The 12,215-nt window shown below is 46.0% G+C and overlaps 4 protein-coding genes across 4 annotated transcripts in view; 2 read left to right on the top strand and 2 right to left on the bottom strand.

Moving 5' to 3' along the window:
- Positions 1-12,215, top strand: part of mymk (myomaker, myoblast fusion factor) — a 44,895-nt gene that overhangs the window by 14,754 nt on the left and 17,926 nt on the right. The window lies entirely within an intron of this gene.
- Positions 88-2,580, bottom strand: LOC133154042 (natterin-3-like). The gene is made up of 3 exons (XM_061278428.1): positions 2,517-2,580; positions 2,276-2,419; positions 88-1,202 (listed from the first exon to the last, which is right to left on the bottom strand). The coding sequence occupies exons 1-3, from the start codon at positions 2,578-2,580 to the stop codon at positions 142-144; spliced, it is 1,269 nt and encodes a 422-aa protein (XP_061134412.1). The 3' UTR covers positions 88-141.
- LOC133154447 (natterin-3-like) lies at positions 3,198-5,072 on the bottom strand. Its single transcript, XM_061279200.1, has 4 exons — positions 4,985-5,072; positions 4,748-4,855; positions 4,406-4,492; positions 3,198-4,293 (listed from the first exon to the last, which is right to left on the bottom strand). Exons 2-4 carry the CDS (start codon positions 4,842-4,844, stop codon positions 3,200-3,202), a joined length of 1,278 nt encoding a protein of 425 aa, XP_061135184.1. The 5' UTR covers positions 4,845-4,855; positions 4,985-5,072; the 3' UTR covers positions 3,198-3,199.
- LOC133154041 (protein FAM163B-like) lies at positions 10,767-11,240 on the top strand. The gene has a single exon (XM_061278426.1). The coding sequence runs from the start codon at positions 10,767-10,769 to the stop codon at positions 11,238-11,240; it is 474 nt and encodes a 157-aa protein (XP_061134410.1).

Raw genomic sequence — 12,215 nt, 5'->3', positions numbered from 1 at the left:
TTAGTTTTAGTGAAAACCAAACTCTATTTGATGAGTAACGAACCATCGGATTTTGGTTGATGAAGACACAAGTCGGCCATTTGCAGATGATGTGGATGTCGGTTTTATTATTCTTGTAACAAGTCAAAACAAGTGTTCGTTTTAGCAAGGCTTGGCGTCTGGCAGCGGTTTGCAGCGGTCTACCACGCCGTTGACCTCCGAGATCTGGACGCTGCTGTAGGTCCCGCTGACGGTGGTCCACTTGACCTCGCCGTTAGTAAAAGTGCGTTTGAGGCGCGCCGTGTACGGGATATCCGCTCCGTACTTCTTGCCCACCATGTGGATTCTGCACAAGTGGTTGGGCGGGACGATTAGTGTCAACTTAAGTTTGTGCTCGTTGGTCTCGGTGTAAGTGGTGCCCATGGTGATGGCAATGTTGGTCTCTGTACTAAAGCGAATGCCTGCCTTGGCCAGGGAGGGGATACCGGTGGTGATGGTGGTGCTGGCTGCGAGGGAGAGGCTGAAGGTGTGCTGCCACTTGTGCTCCACCTTGTTGGTCTTACTGAGGGTGTCAGTGACCGTGGCTTCCAGACAGTCGAGGTTTTTGATACTGTCGTTCTTCATCATCTCCGGGGGATGCTCCACCACATTGATGCCATCGGTGTAGTAGTGCACGGCCAGCATGTGGTCCTCCTGAACATCTTCATTGATGGTCAAGAACATGTACTCTGTGGGGTAGTTGTACTCTTTTCCCCCCCAGGGCAAGTAAAAGACTTGATGGCTGACATGCACCTTGCCCAGACCATATTGGTTCTTGCCAACGTATTTGTCGCTCTCCTTGCAGTTCTTGACCGCGTTCCACGCCACCGAACCGTGGGCGCCCTCCTGCCACTCCAGGATTTCAAATTTGTCTTTGTTGACCAGCAAGGAAAAGTCTTCGGTTCGGATTGCATTGCCATTGTAGGGATAGACACAGGTCGGGCTTTCGCTGGGTCTGAAGTAGCCGGAATCGCACTGGTTCTTGCAGATGTAGTCATATGTCTTTGTGTAGCCATTGTAAATGGACACGGCTCCGTCGGGGAGACTACCCGTCCACCCCTGCCACTCCAGGTTGGTTCCCTCGAAATCAAAATCATCGGATGACATCTTTGCTCTTCTTATAGTCAGATAAGCTAAACCTGATAGTTGAGGAACGACGTCCCTCAGAGGGTCCATTACCCGTTCTGTGAAGTAAACCAAGGAAACACACAAAGCACCGTTGGAGAAGAGCCCAAGCATGCCAAGCATGACAACATTTGAACAGAGAAGCAAACAAATAAATCCAATCCACGTGTGAAGATTCACTGAATTTAAAAGGTTAACCTATGCACATTGGTACAGTGATTTTGTCAAAATGAATCAATTCGACAAGTAAATGATTATAATTGAATTTAGGGCCATTTTTTTTTCCTTCCTAGAATGGTCCAAATCCACAAATGTCAGCCTCTCAAGAGCAATCATTCATCAATATTTGTATTCATTCGTGACAAAAAGATTATCTTTTGTGTATAATCGAAAGCAGACATTTGCAAATGTCTGCTTTTTCTTCAGCAAACAATAACTGCACGAATAATTAAGGCGATCTATCGCTGTGACCTTTTCTGCCGGCTTGGCATCTTATCTATGACAGCCTTGGGACACTTATTAGTTGATTTCAATTAAGGCCACAGGGCCACACACAGTCACATGGCAGAGTCGCCCCCTTGTGGATGGCCGATCAAGAGTATACAAGTAGGGATCCTAAAGGTGGAGGTTGGACCTTCCGCCATTTCACAGAGAAGGCTTGATCTTTTTGGCATCCATGTTCAACTGGAAATATGGTAGTTGCAACTAGCATAGCAAGCGTTAAAGATAAAAGATCCAGGTGAAAGATTACACCAGGATTTAGCGTTGCTTAATGATCATTTTCATCAGGGCGCAATACCTAATAAACAGTAATATAGGAAAATAGTTTTGTAATTCAATGTAATGCTAAATGAAATTTGTTGACATGACTCGTTTTATTCGATAGGAAGATATAATGATTCTAAAAATATAATCGTGACAGCCCTGAAATACAGTCCAGTTGCAGTAAACGTTTAAGAGCAATACATTTGCGTTCAATTTGTATCATTATTTTTATTCAAGCATATTTAGGTGCGATTTTCGCCCTAATGATAATCCCCTAAATCTAGCTGTATCCCAAACCCTTAACCAACCTTAACCCACTGAAAATATAACAAAGAAAACCAACAATGGAACTCGTGTTGTTTCTTACTGCGCTGTAGCCAGTCTCGACCTTGGGCCGAGGCCAGAGCCGGCAAGGCCAGCAGCAGGAGTACCACCGGCGGATACATCAGACACCAGATGACACACTGAACACCAGAACTAGATCTCCAAGCTGAATCCAATAGGGTCTTCTCTGAAGCCGTGGGCAGCAGATGCAAACGTACACTATATGTACTCTACTCTTCAGTTGTACTTTTAACTTTGCGCCGACCTCCAGATAAAACATTGACCAGTGTAAACAAAACTAACATAATACTGCACATTTTGGATGAGTTTCAGGTTTGCCTTATTCATTGCCAAGTGTTTTTGGGAAAGACAACCCCCAGAGGCCCACCAAATTCTGACTATTCGAACAAATCTTTCAAGGCCGACGCAATATTGCGTGTAATGACTGAAGGGGTGGGAGGGATGGTTTCGTGGGTATGGATGGATGAATGGATGGTTTGTGGGTATGGATGGATGGATTTGGGTAGAATATTGCTTGTCTCTGTGTGCCCTGGCAACTGACTGGTGACTAGCTCTGTGGCCTAGTGGTAGCGTGTCTGCCCTGAGACTGAAAGGTTGTGGGTTCAAAGCCCGGCCGGGTCATACCAAAAGACTACGAGAATGGGACCCATTGCCTCCCTGCTTGTCACTCAGCATTAAGCATTGGAATTGGGAGGTTAGATCACCAAATGATTCCCAAGGGCGGCACCGCTGCTGCTCACTGCTTCCCTCGGGGATGGGTTAAATGCAGAGGACAAATTTCGCCACATCCAGATGTGTGTGTGTGTGACAATCATTAGGTCTTAACCTTTTACCTTTACCTGTCCAGGGTGGGCAGATGGATAGATCTGTCCATGACTTGAATAAAAGCAGAAGCATTCTTGTGTGAATGTTATTTTTATTTCAGTTTCACAAATAATGGAACATCTTAACAAGGCTTGACATCTGGCAGAAATTCACAGCGTTCCATTTCTGCTTCAACCTCCGAGATCTGGACTCCCTTGAAGGTCCCGGTGACGGTAGTCCACTTGGTCTCCCCGTTGCGGTAAACGCGTTTGAGGCGTGCCGTGTACGGGATATCCAATCCGTATTTCTTGCCCTGCATTTTGACGGTGCACGAGTGGCCGGGGGGCACCCGGGTTTCCAGCGTCAGAGTGTGGGTGGTGGTGTCAGTATAGGTAGTCTCTTTGGTTAACCTATAAGTGAAGGCGGCCTTGAAGTCAATGTTCCCTTTGACTATGAAGGGGATTCCCGTCTCGATGGTGATGCCGACTCCCACAGTGACGGAGAAGTTAATGTCCCACTTTCGTGTTGTTGCAACAGTCTTGGTTAGGGTGATCTCGTTCTTGATGGGCTTGCACTCACTATTTACAAATGTGTCCTTGTTCAAGACCTCAGGGGGATACTCAAAGGGCGTGATGCCCTCTGTATGGTATTTGACTTCCATCAGGTGCTCTCTCTTAATGTCTTTCATGGTCTCCAGGACCTGGTAATCATTGTACGAATAACGACTTCCACCCCAGGGTAAGTAGAATACCTTTTCGCTGACTTTCACTTCTCCCAGTCCATACTGGTTCTTCCCTACGTACATATCTTCGTTGACGCAGGTCTTAATAGAATTGGGCGTCACTGAGCCACCGTAGCCGTTTTTCCACTGCAGAATCTCAAATTCATCTTTGTTGACCAGCATGTCAAACTGCTCGGCGGTGTACCCCGCCCCATTGGCGGTGTAGGCGCAGGCAGCGGTGCGGAGCGTGGAGTCGTAGTAGCCCGAATGGCAGCCCACTTTGCATATGTAATCTACGCGGCTGGAATATGAGTTGTAGATGGACACGGCGCCATCAGGGATGGCAGCAGGGAGGGCGCCGTCCCACCGCTCCCATTCCAAGTTTGTTTCATCAAAATCTGCCGACAGGGCTTCCCGCGCTTCTTTCCAAAAGTCAGATGACGGGCTCAGAGCTGTTTTTTGGGGGGGCTGTTCTGGATACTTGTTTTCCAGAGTGGGATGGCGGTTACCTGGAGCTGTTGAGTGAAGGAAAGAAGAAAACAGTCAGTGAGCCGAGGAGTCACCAGTGACGGGCAAATGCCGGGTCTGACTCTGGTAGTCCACCTCAGGCGGTCCGTGTCAATTTACCACTAGGCTCACTGAGCTCTCTCAACATGTCAGCCCAGTTGTCAGCCCTTCTTGCGGTGGAAATGGAATACTCGTCGAAACTTAAACCTTGGAATCAACACACACACGCACCATGTCGTCAATTTGAAAGCATCTTGTGTTTTTGTGTTTAAGGCAGGGGTTCTGATACTTTTTAGAGTCAGGGAGCAGGTTTTTTTTTTTTTGGCAAGGACCCCTTGTAATCCTAATGCTAATTCATAAAAAGTACTACTCACATGCGCCCCTAAATGTTCAAGGGCTACATTTGAACCATGTCATGTTTATTTGATCCCTGGGGAACCTCGTTTGAGAACTACTGGTTACCGCTTGAGCTTGACTGTTGACCGCAGTTGTCAATGCTTGCGCACGAGGTCAGGTGCATCGAGGCCAAGAGCAGAAAAGGAACCCACAGCTTGGCCATCTTGTTTTGTTCTTAAACGAGACAAGCGGATAATATTGAGGAAGGCATCAAACAATGTCGAGCAACAACGCAAGAATGACGAGAAGAGCGTCAAATCGCATAGAGGAACAAAAACAAGGACGACAAGGAGATGCACTCACCATCAATTCAAGTGTGTCTGCTGATGGCAATAGGCGGCACACACAAATATAGTCTGAGCTACAGCTGTACTTTGACTCTGTTTAAAAGATCGACCGGTGCAAACAAAATCAGGATAGGACAATTGTGAAACTCTTTTCCTCCACATATATATATATATAAAAACAACACTTTTGGACACCTGTAAATATTGCATGCTTTTTTTAAAAAATTGCATGAAATGAATGTCAAATTTCCATAAAACTGAAAATACAAAAACTAATGCCCAGTAGCAGAAGAATTCCCAATCAAAACATGTGATTTTACAAATTATTTTCATGGGATACAATCAAGTGCAAATAATAAATTTGAATCCGTGCTTTAAGTAACATTTCGGAATGGCCTGAGTTTTGTCACGTTGTTCTTTACTTCACATTTGATTCAATTGTGGTGTCTCAGTCTAAACACTGAGCAGCACCCACATAATGACGTCCATCATGAAGAAGACAAAAAGAGGAAACCTGACATTGTGTCAAATACACCCCAAAAATGTCCGTTACCAGACATCCCGTATGAGCTGGAGTTGCCTTACATGTTTTGTTAAACGATGTGAGGATCACGTGGATGTCAACTTGGATTCCAAGACGGCAGTGAATCATCCTCTTGATATTCCCAACATTCCCTGCCAGGCGAGTGGAGCGCAGAAAGAAGCTGGCGACCGCCGTATGAAAAATGCACGAGCGCGTTTGCTCGCGCACACTGATCTTCACGTCACCTGTCATCGCACGGCAGCCCGTCCCGCTCCTTCCCGCTCGTTGGCTGGTGCTAACGCTCGTGAAAACTAGGAATGAATATGTTGCTTTGATATGCCATGCACCATTGCTTGGGTGTCTCCTTTGTCCTTGTACACCTTTTGACCTGGCTAGCGCCAGCAGGGGGGGTTGGCGGCGTTGAGGTACCAGGTGTCACCCCCTGGTTGTCTGACCCACCTGCCAGCCTCGCTTCCGAGGAGTAATAAATGCCACCGACATCAACATGCTAATGTCCCTAACCACTAACAGTTGGCATTTAATATTCATGAGGCTCAATTAGCATGCGGTGTCCCATAGAAGATGGCCATGAGGTGTCCAGACAAGGTGAACAAGATGCCTCTAACGAGACAATATCCTCATTGAGACATTCAAAGTTGAGACGTGTACAAGTAGATGTGAGACGTATATAAAGAAACTGGACATGTCCCGTATGTGACAACCCCAACGAGATGTCCCTAAAAGAAGTTCATTATGAGAGATCTGTGACATGATGTCCCAAATCAAACAAGATGTCCCAAACCAGACGTTGCTAAAACGATGACTCGTATATAAGATGACTCCAAGATCTTCTCCCAAGCAGGATGCCCGACATGAGATGACCTTAACATCAGTACAGCCGGCCGGCACTGAATATTCACAAGGCCAAATTAGCATAACAGACAACAAAAGGAACCGCTTTTGCCCGGAATGACTCGGAAGGCGCTTGGACGTCGGCGCTTCTCGGCTGCGGCGGGGTTAGAGGCCGCCACGGGATGATGGCAGCGGGAGACGGCGAGCTTTCAAGCCCCTCCCCACGTAAAAGCCTCCTCATGCGGCGACGCTCTTTTCCCGTGCGCTTCACTGAAGATGAGCCGGAATATTCTGCCTGGAGAGGAAAAAAAAAAGAGCTTTTTTCCAAAAGTGGGGTCAGAGTGTTGGAGAGTCTTCAAATGGAGATGTTTGCATTATTCAACAGATTCACGGAGATGCTCGCCCTCGCTCCCTGGCATAAAGCCTCGCGTTGGCTTTGTCAGGGAGTCACCGTTACAGTCACTCTGGGGGGGGGGTTGGTTATCATCATCTTAATCGTGTGAGACTGGAAACATTATCAACCAACAAAAAAAACCAACCGGTGTGTCTCCGAGTGTCATGAGCTCAAAAAAAGTTCAGCTTCATCAACAGAACGGGGAGTTTGTTGGGAGATGAGAGATCTTGAACCTTCAGAATGGAAGGGATAAGAATCCTTTTTGTCATCGCCTCCTCTCGGATTTGGGTTGCAAGTCTTAGTCTGCGTGTGTGTTCCCTCGTGAAGTTTCAAGCAGCGTGAAAGGAATCCAAGTCGACAAAGATGCTTGTCGACAACAAGATGAACAAACGTTCCCCCGGCACGTTCCTCCGCCTCGTTGAGGCAAACATGACGCGGTCGCCTACGACAAGCTCACAATTCGTCAAGTTGATGAGCCATTTATAGGCTCACTGTCTTGAGAACCCAATAAGAATGCCGCATTCAAACCAGAACAGGGAGCTCTTTTTCCAAAACCCAGAGTGACGTCCGATGTGGAACCTTTGTCTCCAGCGCCATGTTCTAGAAAATCTAATAAGAGCGCAGTTTTAGAATCAACTTCAGATTACTTCTTCAGAACCTTTGGGTGCAATTAAGGTCACTTGCTCCAGAACCTCAAAGTATCATCTTTGATTTACTCTAGCACACATTGCGACCAGACAAAGATTGAAAGCAGCATTCAGACTACCTTGAGTGGAGTCAGCGCTAGAACCCAGAACATCAGTGGCACCAGAACCCTGAATGCGATCATCTTTAACAGTTTCATACTGTCAACACAAGTCTCATGAACGGTTAATCCAAAGTGAAATTGTCTTGAAATCCAAAGTGTCACCAGCTGGAGAACTATCACTATGATCAGCGTTCCAACCCCGAGTGTCACAGAACCCAAAAGAACAAGACTTAGCTCGACTTAAGAACATAGTTTCAGCACCTCGAGGAGCTAGACGGAGGTCATCTGAGAACCAGAGCATATGTAGGTCTAAAAAAACACCCGTGTAGGTAACGTTGAAAGAATAACTGGATCCACGATCAAATTTGGTCTCATCAAGCAGAGGACCCGAAATGAATCTTCAAGAGACAATTCCGTGCGTTTATGGATACAACCTTCAGGATGTGTGGATCTGCCAAGACCGCATGTCATATGGCAAGATTTGTCATGATTTGTATTTTCCTCATTCGTCTGAGTAGATCATGGACATTGCGTCAATGTAGTTGTGACACTGGTGAGTGCTGTGTGGGTCGAGTGCTGAGTGTGCGTGCACGTGCGTGTGCGCACGAGGGTAAAAGGAGTAAAAGTAAGGCTCTCATGAATATTACACACTCTTGTCTGCACAAGACACTGAAATCTCTGCTTGCTTCCACCTTTGAATTATTTACCACCTGAAACATTTTCTTCTTCTACTTGTTCTGCCCTTCTTTTTTTTTTTTTACATACAGTGATATGTGGAAAATATTCCGAAATATGAGCGAGACCTTGAGAGTGAGATGTTAGCGAGGCATTTGCGAGATGAGATTTTGCGAGATAAATCACGGTACGTGAGATCGGTGTCAAGACATCAGTCGGATGTTGGTGAGGAATTGATATTATTGAATGAGATTTGGGCGAGATACTGAAGATTTTTTTCGATAGGCGATAAGTGAGAGATGATTAGTGAGGTATTGATTTATGGCCGTGAGATATCAGTGAGGTATTGTCAAGGGTTGATAGACATATGACTGACAATAGGTGTGGTATTGTTGATGTGCAATATTAGTGAGAGGTTATGAGATATTACTGGGATTTCGGCGGGATAATATTTGCAAGGTATTCAGGATATATGTATAAGTCGCTCCTGAGTATAAGTCGCCCCCCCCCCCCCCAAACTATGGAAAAAAAAAACGCGACTTATAGTCCGAAAATTACGGTAATAGCTCAGAGCTTTTAGAGGTGAGATGTTACCAAGATACGAGTGAGCTTGGATATATGCGAGATATATTGTTAAGATTAATAATAAAATATGATTGAGATTGTCATGGGATGAATCAAAGCAAACCTTCCGACATTGACTTTGGCTCATCAAAGTAGAGCAAGGTGAGGTGAAGGATGGAGGTCCACGATGGTCCTGCTGCTCAGCTGTGACGTGACGCATTCAAGGCACGCACACACACGGCCAGTGCGGCGCCGCTCGGACGTGTGTGTGCGCGCGCCGCCGCGGCAACAGACCGGAGCGGAGTGGCCGTGTCACTAGAGGCTCTTTTCTCCCTGCAGGAGGTTCTCATCCCAACTGGACTACCTTCCAGTGTTTGTAGAGAATGTTCTGGAAGGGAATCAAACAAGTTTGCTGACTTTTTTTGTTGGGTATGTGTTTATTTTTTTTTCTTCTGACGCACTTACTCACTTTTTCCCACTCCTGGTGTACTTGCGTTCATTTGCAAAGCGGGACCAGTACCAAAGTGATGGGTAAGATCTCGGTCTTTGTGCGTGTGCTGCTTGAATGCGATTTAACAGTCAACAACACCTCAAAGTGACGTCACACTTTAGAGACGCTTCATTGGTTGACCGTGACATACTTGACAGACATGATTAAAAGAAGAAGCGGGGCCATGGATGGATGGATTGATGATGATGGCAAGATGATGATGCTGGATTATTGGATGGCAAAATGAAGCGGCAGCATGTAAAAGATAATCCTTTTATGACTGAGACGATTAGTGCGATATTAATGAGATGGTCGGATATGATTATGATATTACTGGGAGATTTGTGATGGTTTTGAGATGATCAGGTCCGATCTTTCTGAGCTATTTGCGAGAAATTGATGAAATGCACGTCATTCATATTGTGAGCTAGTAATAAAATTGTAAAGTAAGAAAATTATAAATAAATAGGAATATAATTTCATTTAAATGATGAATATAGTAATGGAATTGTAAATAGTGAGAAATTGTCTTTTTAGAAATTAAAATTCAATAATCTAATTAATTACTAATTAGATAGTAGCAAAATATGAAGCTTTTGTTAAGAGAAAAGTGAGAAAGTAGCCATGTGTTTGCGACATATGAATGAAAGAATAGCAAAATATTAGCAATATATTCGTGAGAGAAACGGAACATATTGGTGACATACTGCTGCAATATTAGTGAGATAAAAAGATGTTACTGAAATAGTAAGATTCCAATTGGCGCCATTTAATGAATTATTGTGAAGATTCGTGCAAGATATTGTGTGCCTTGCGATTGGCTGGCAACCAGTTCAGCGTGTATTCATTTGTATTATCTTATTCGTGCGATGACGTAATATTGATTGAGTGAGACACAATACATTAGGATCCACTTAGCTGTGGCCCATCCGCTACAGGCAAAGTGTAATATTACAAATAGACATTAAAGAAATATACATGAGAAAAGAGTTGAGGATATGCAGCAGGGGAAAGTTAAAGTGCTGTTTTTTTATGCAGACGCCCTGCATTAAACATGCGACTAATGAAGCACGCCTTGCCGTCGCTAACACGTTAGCATACGGCGTGATGGCACCTCTTATCACTCCCCCCGAACGTTCTAAGAATCCCGAAAGGACTCGGATGAAACCTCGTCCTCTTCTTTTTTTCCTCTTCTTCCTTCCTTGCGTGCGGACTGTGCGGATGCTCACGACCACGCCCCCTGCAGGCTGTTGATGGAGAGCCTTTCGAATGTCAGCCGGGACAGTGGTCATCGCAGGTGGAATTCTGGCTGCCGTCATCTTACTCACCATTGTCGCTGTGCTGTGTTTATGTAGATTGCAGGTACGTCTGCTGGCTCCAGTCTATTCGCTCATTTTCTGACAAACTGTAGCGCGAAGCGGCTCATGCTAATTACCACCGCGATACACAGTACACTGTAACTGACCCACTTCTTAGACACTGCTGAGTTTCGATTAAGTCGATGATTGGGCCAACCGATTGATCGGTCGAAGCCTCGGGCACTGAGCGTAAGATGCCTCCCCCCTTTCAGTACTACTGCTGTAAGAGGGAGGAGTCCGCCAAGGGGGAGGAGGAGGAGGAACCGGAGCTGTCCACCATGTCACCTTTGCACCCCCTGGCTCTGTCGGCCCCACCAACGCCGCCCACCCCGGAGCGTTACAGCGACGAACCTGAGACGTACGCGCCCACCTTCCTGACGGAGGCCAACGGGCCCGCCAGCTTCACGCCACCGCCGCCTCTGCGCCGATGCCAGCGGGCGCACGGCTTCTGTCCGGCGTGCGCCCGCTGCACGCTGCCCTTCTACCTGCACCACCCGGAGCGGCTCTGCAACGGGGCCCGAGGGGGCTGCGGCTACCGCAGCGTGCACCAGGACCTGGAGATGCCCACCCCCGCTCCCGACCTGACCGGCTTCTACCGCAAGCTGGACCTCATCCGCTCAATGGCTACGCGAGAGGGGGTCACGCGCAGCGTCAGCACCGACGTGTAGGGGCCGTCGATGGACCACCAACACGATACTGAGGGCTTTCTTTCGATAGCTCGGCGGTGGCATCGTTCAGGATTACCTCTCACATGCATCGGAAACGCTCTCGCGCACGACTGGGATTTTGGGAAATGCTTGCATACGCTTCGGTTTGTTCACACAGACGACTAAACCATTCTCAGTCACAACAGATTTTTTTTTGGGGGGGGGGCACTCAAATACGTATAAAACATAGACCAATTTCTCTCCAACACACATCAATGAAATACTCTCTTTCACACTATCACAACACTCAAGCGCATTCCTGAGTATTTGAGACCATTATATGAGTGTTTTGCACTGCGTGTGAGCAGTAATCCTAAATTTTGTCCCTGACGGCCTCTCGTACTTTCCCATGCCGCCATGCTGGATGTCTTCCTGCCACCTGACTTGGACAAAACTCTCAATTCACCAAACCTTTATTGACATCACAGCTTGTTACAAGGGGGGTTGAGGTCACCTTTTAACCTTCCTTGTATGTTCCTTTCTTAGCAATGTTGTTCACGGGTCAACACCAGGCAAAATAAATGTAAAAAAAAAAAATAGTTTAGTGAAATTAAGTGAAAAATGAGTACGGCAAGTAAACAAGTTTGATACTTTGGAAAAAAAATCCTGAATAATGGTGATTTGACCTGCTATATCGTTAATTGTAAAAAATAACATGAAACTAATGAAAGCAGCAGCAGAAGTTGAATCTTTTTTTTTTTTTTTGTAATTGCTCAATTTGAACCCAATATAACCTCGGTGGTTCTTTTGGAAAGGCCCGTGAGATTATCGACTCCATTATTAAGTGTTTCTTATATGAATAGCTGTTTTATTCTAGCATAGCAACGTGTGTATCGTATGTGTAAATGAACTCTGACGTCACACCATGTCACGCACCTGAAATGACTGACCAACGTTAATATTTTACACATTGTAACACTTTTTCCCATTTAAAAA

Source organism: Syngnathus typhle, linkage group LG5 (assembly GCF_033458585.1).
Source record: "Syngnathus typhle isolate RoL2023-S1 ecotype Sweden linkage group LG5, RoL_Styp_1.0, whole genome shotgun sequence".
NCBI lineage: Eukaryota > Metazoa > Chordata > Actinopteri > Syngnathiformes > Syngnathidae > Syngnathus > Syngnathus typhle.
The sequence above is the reverse complement of the archived record's forward strand: the minus strand, read 5'-3'. Positions and strand labels throughout refer to the sequence as shown.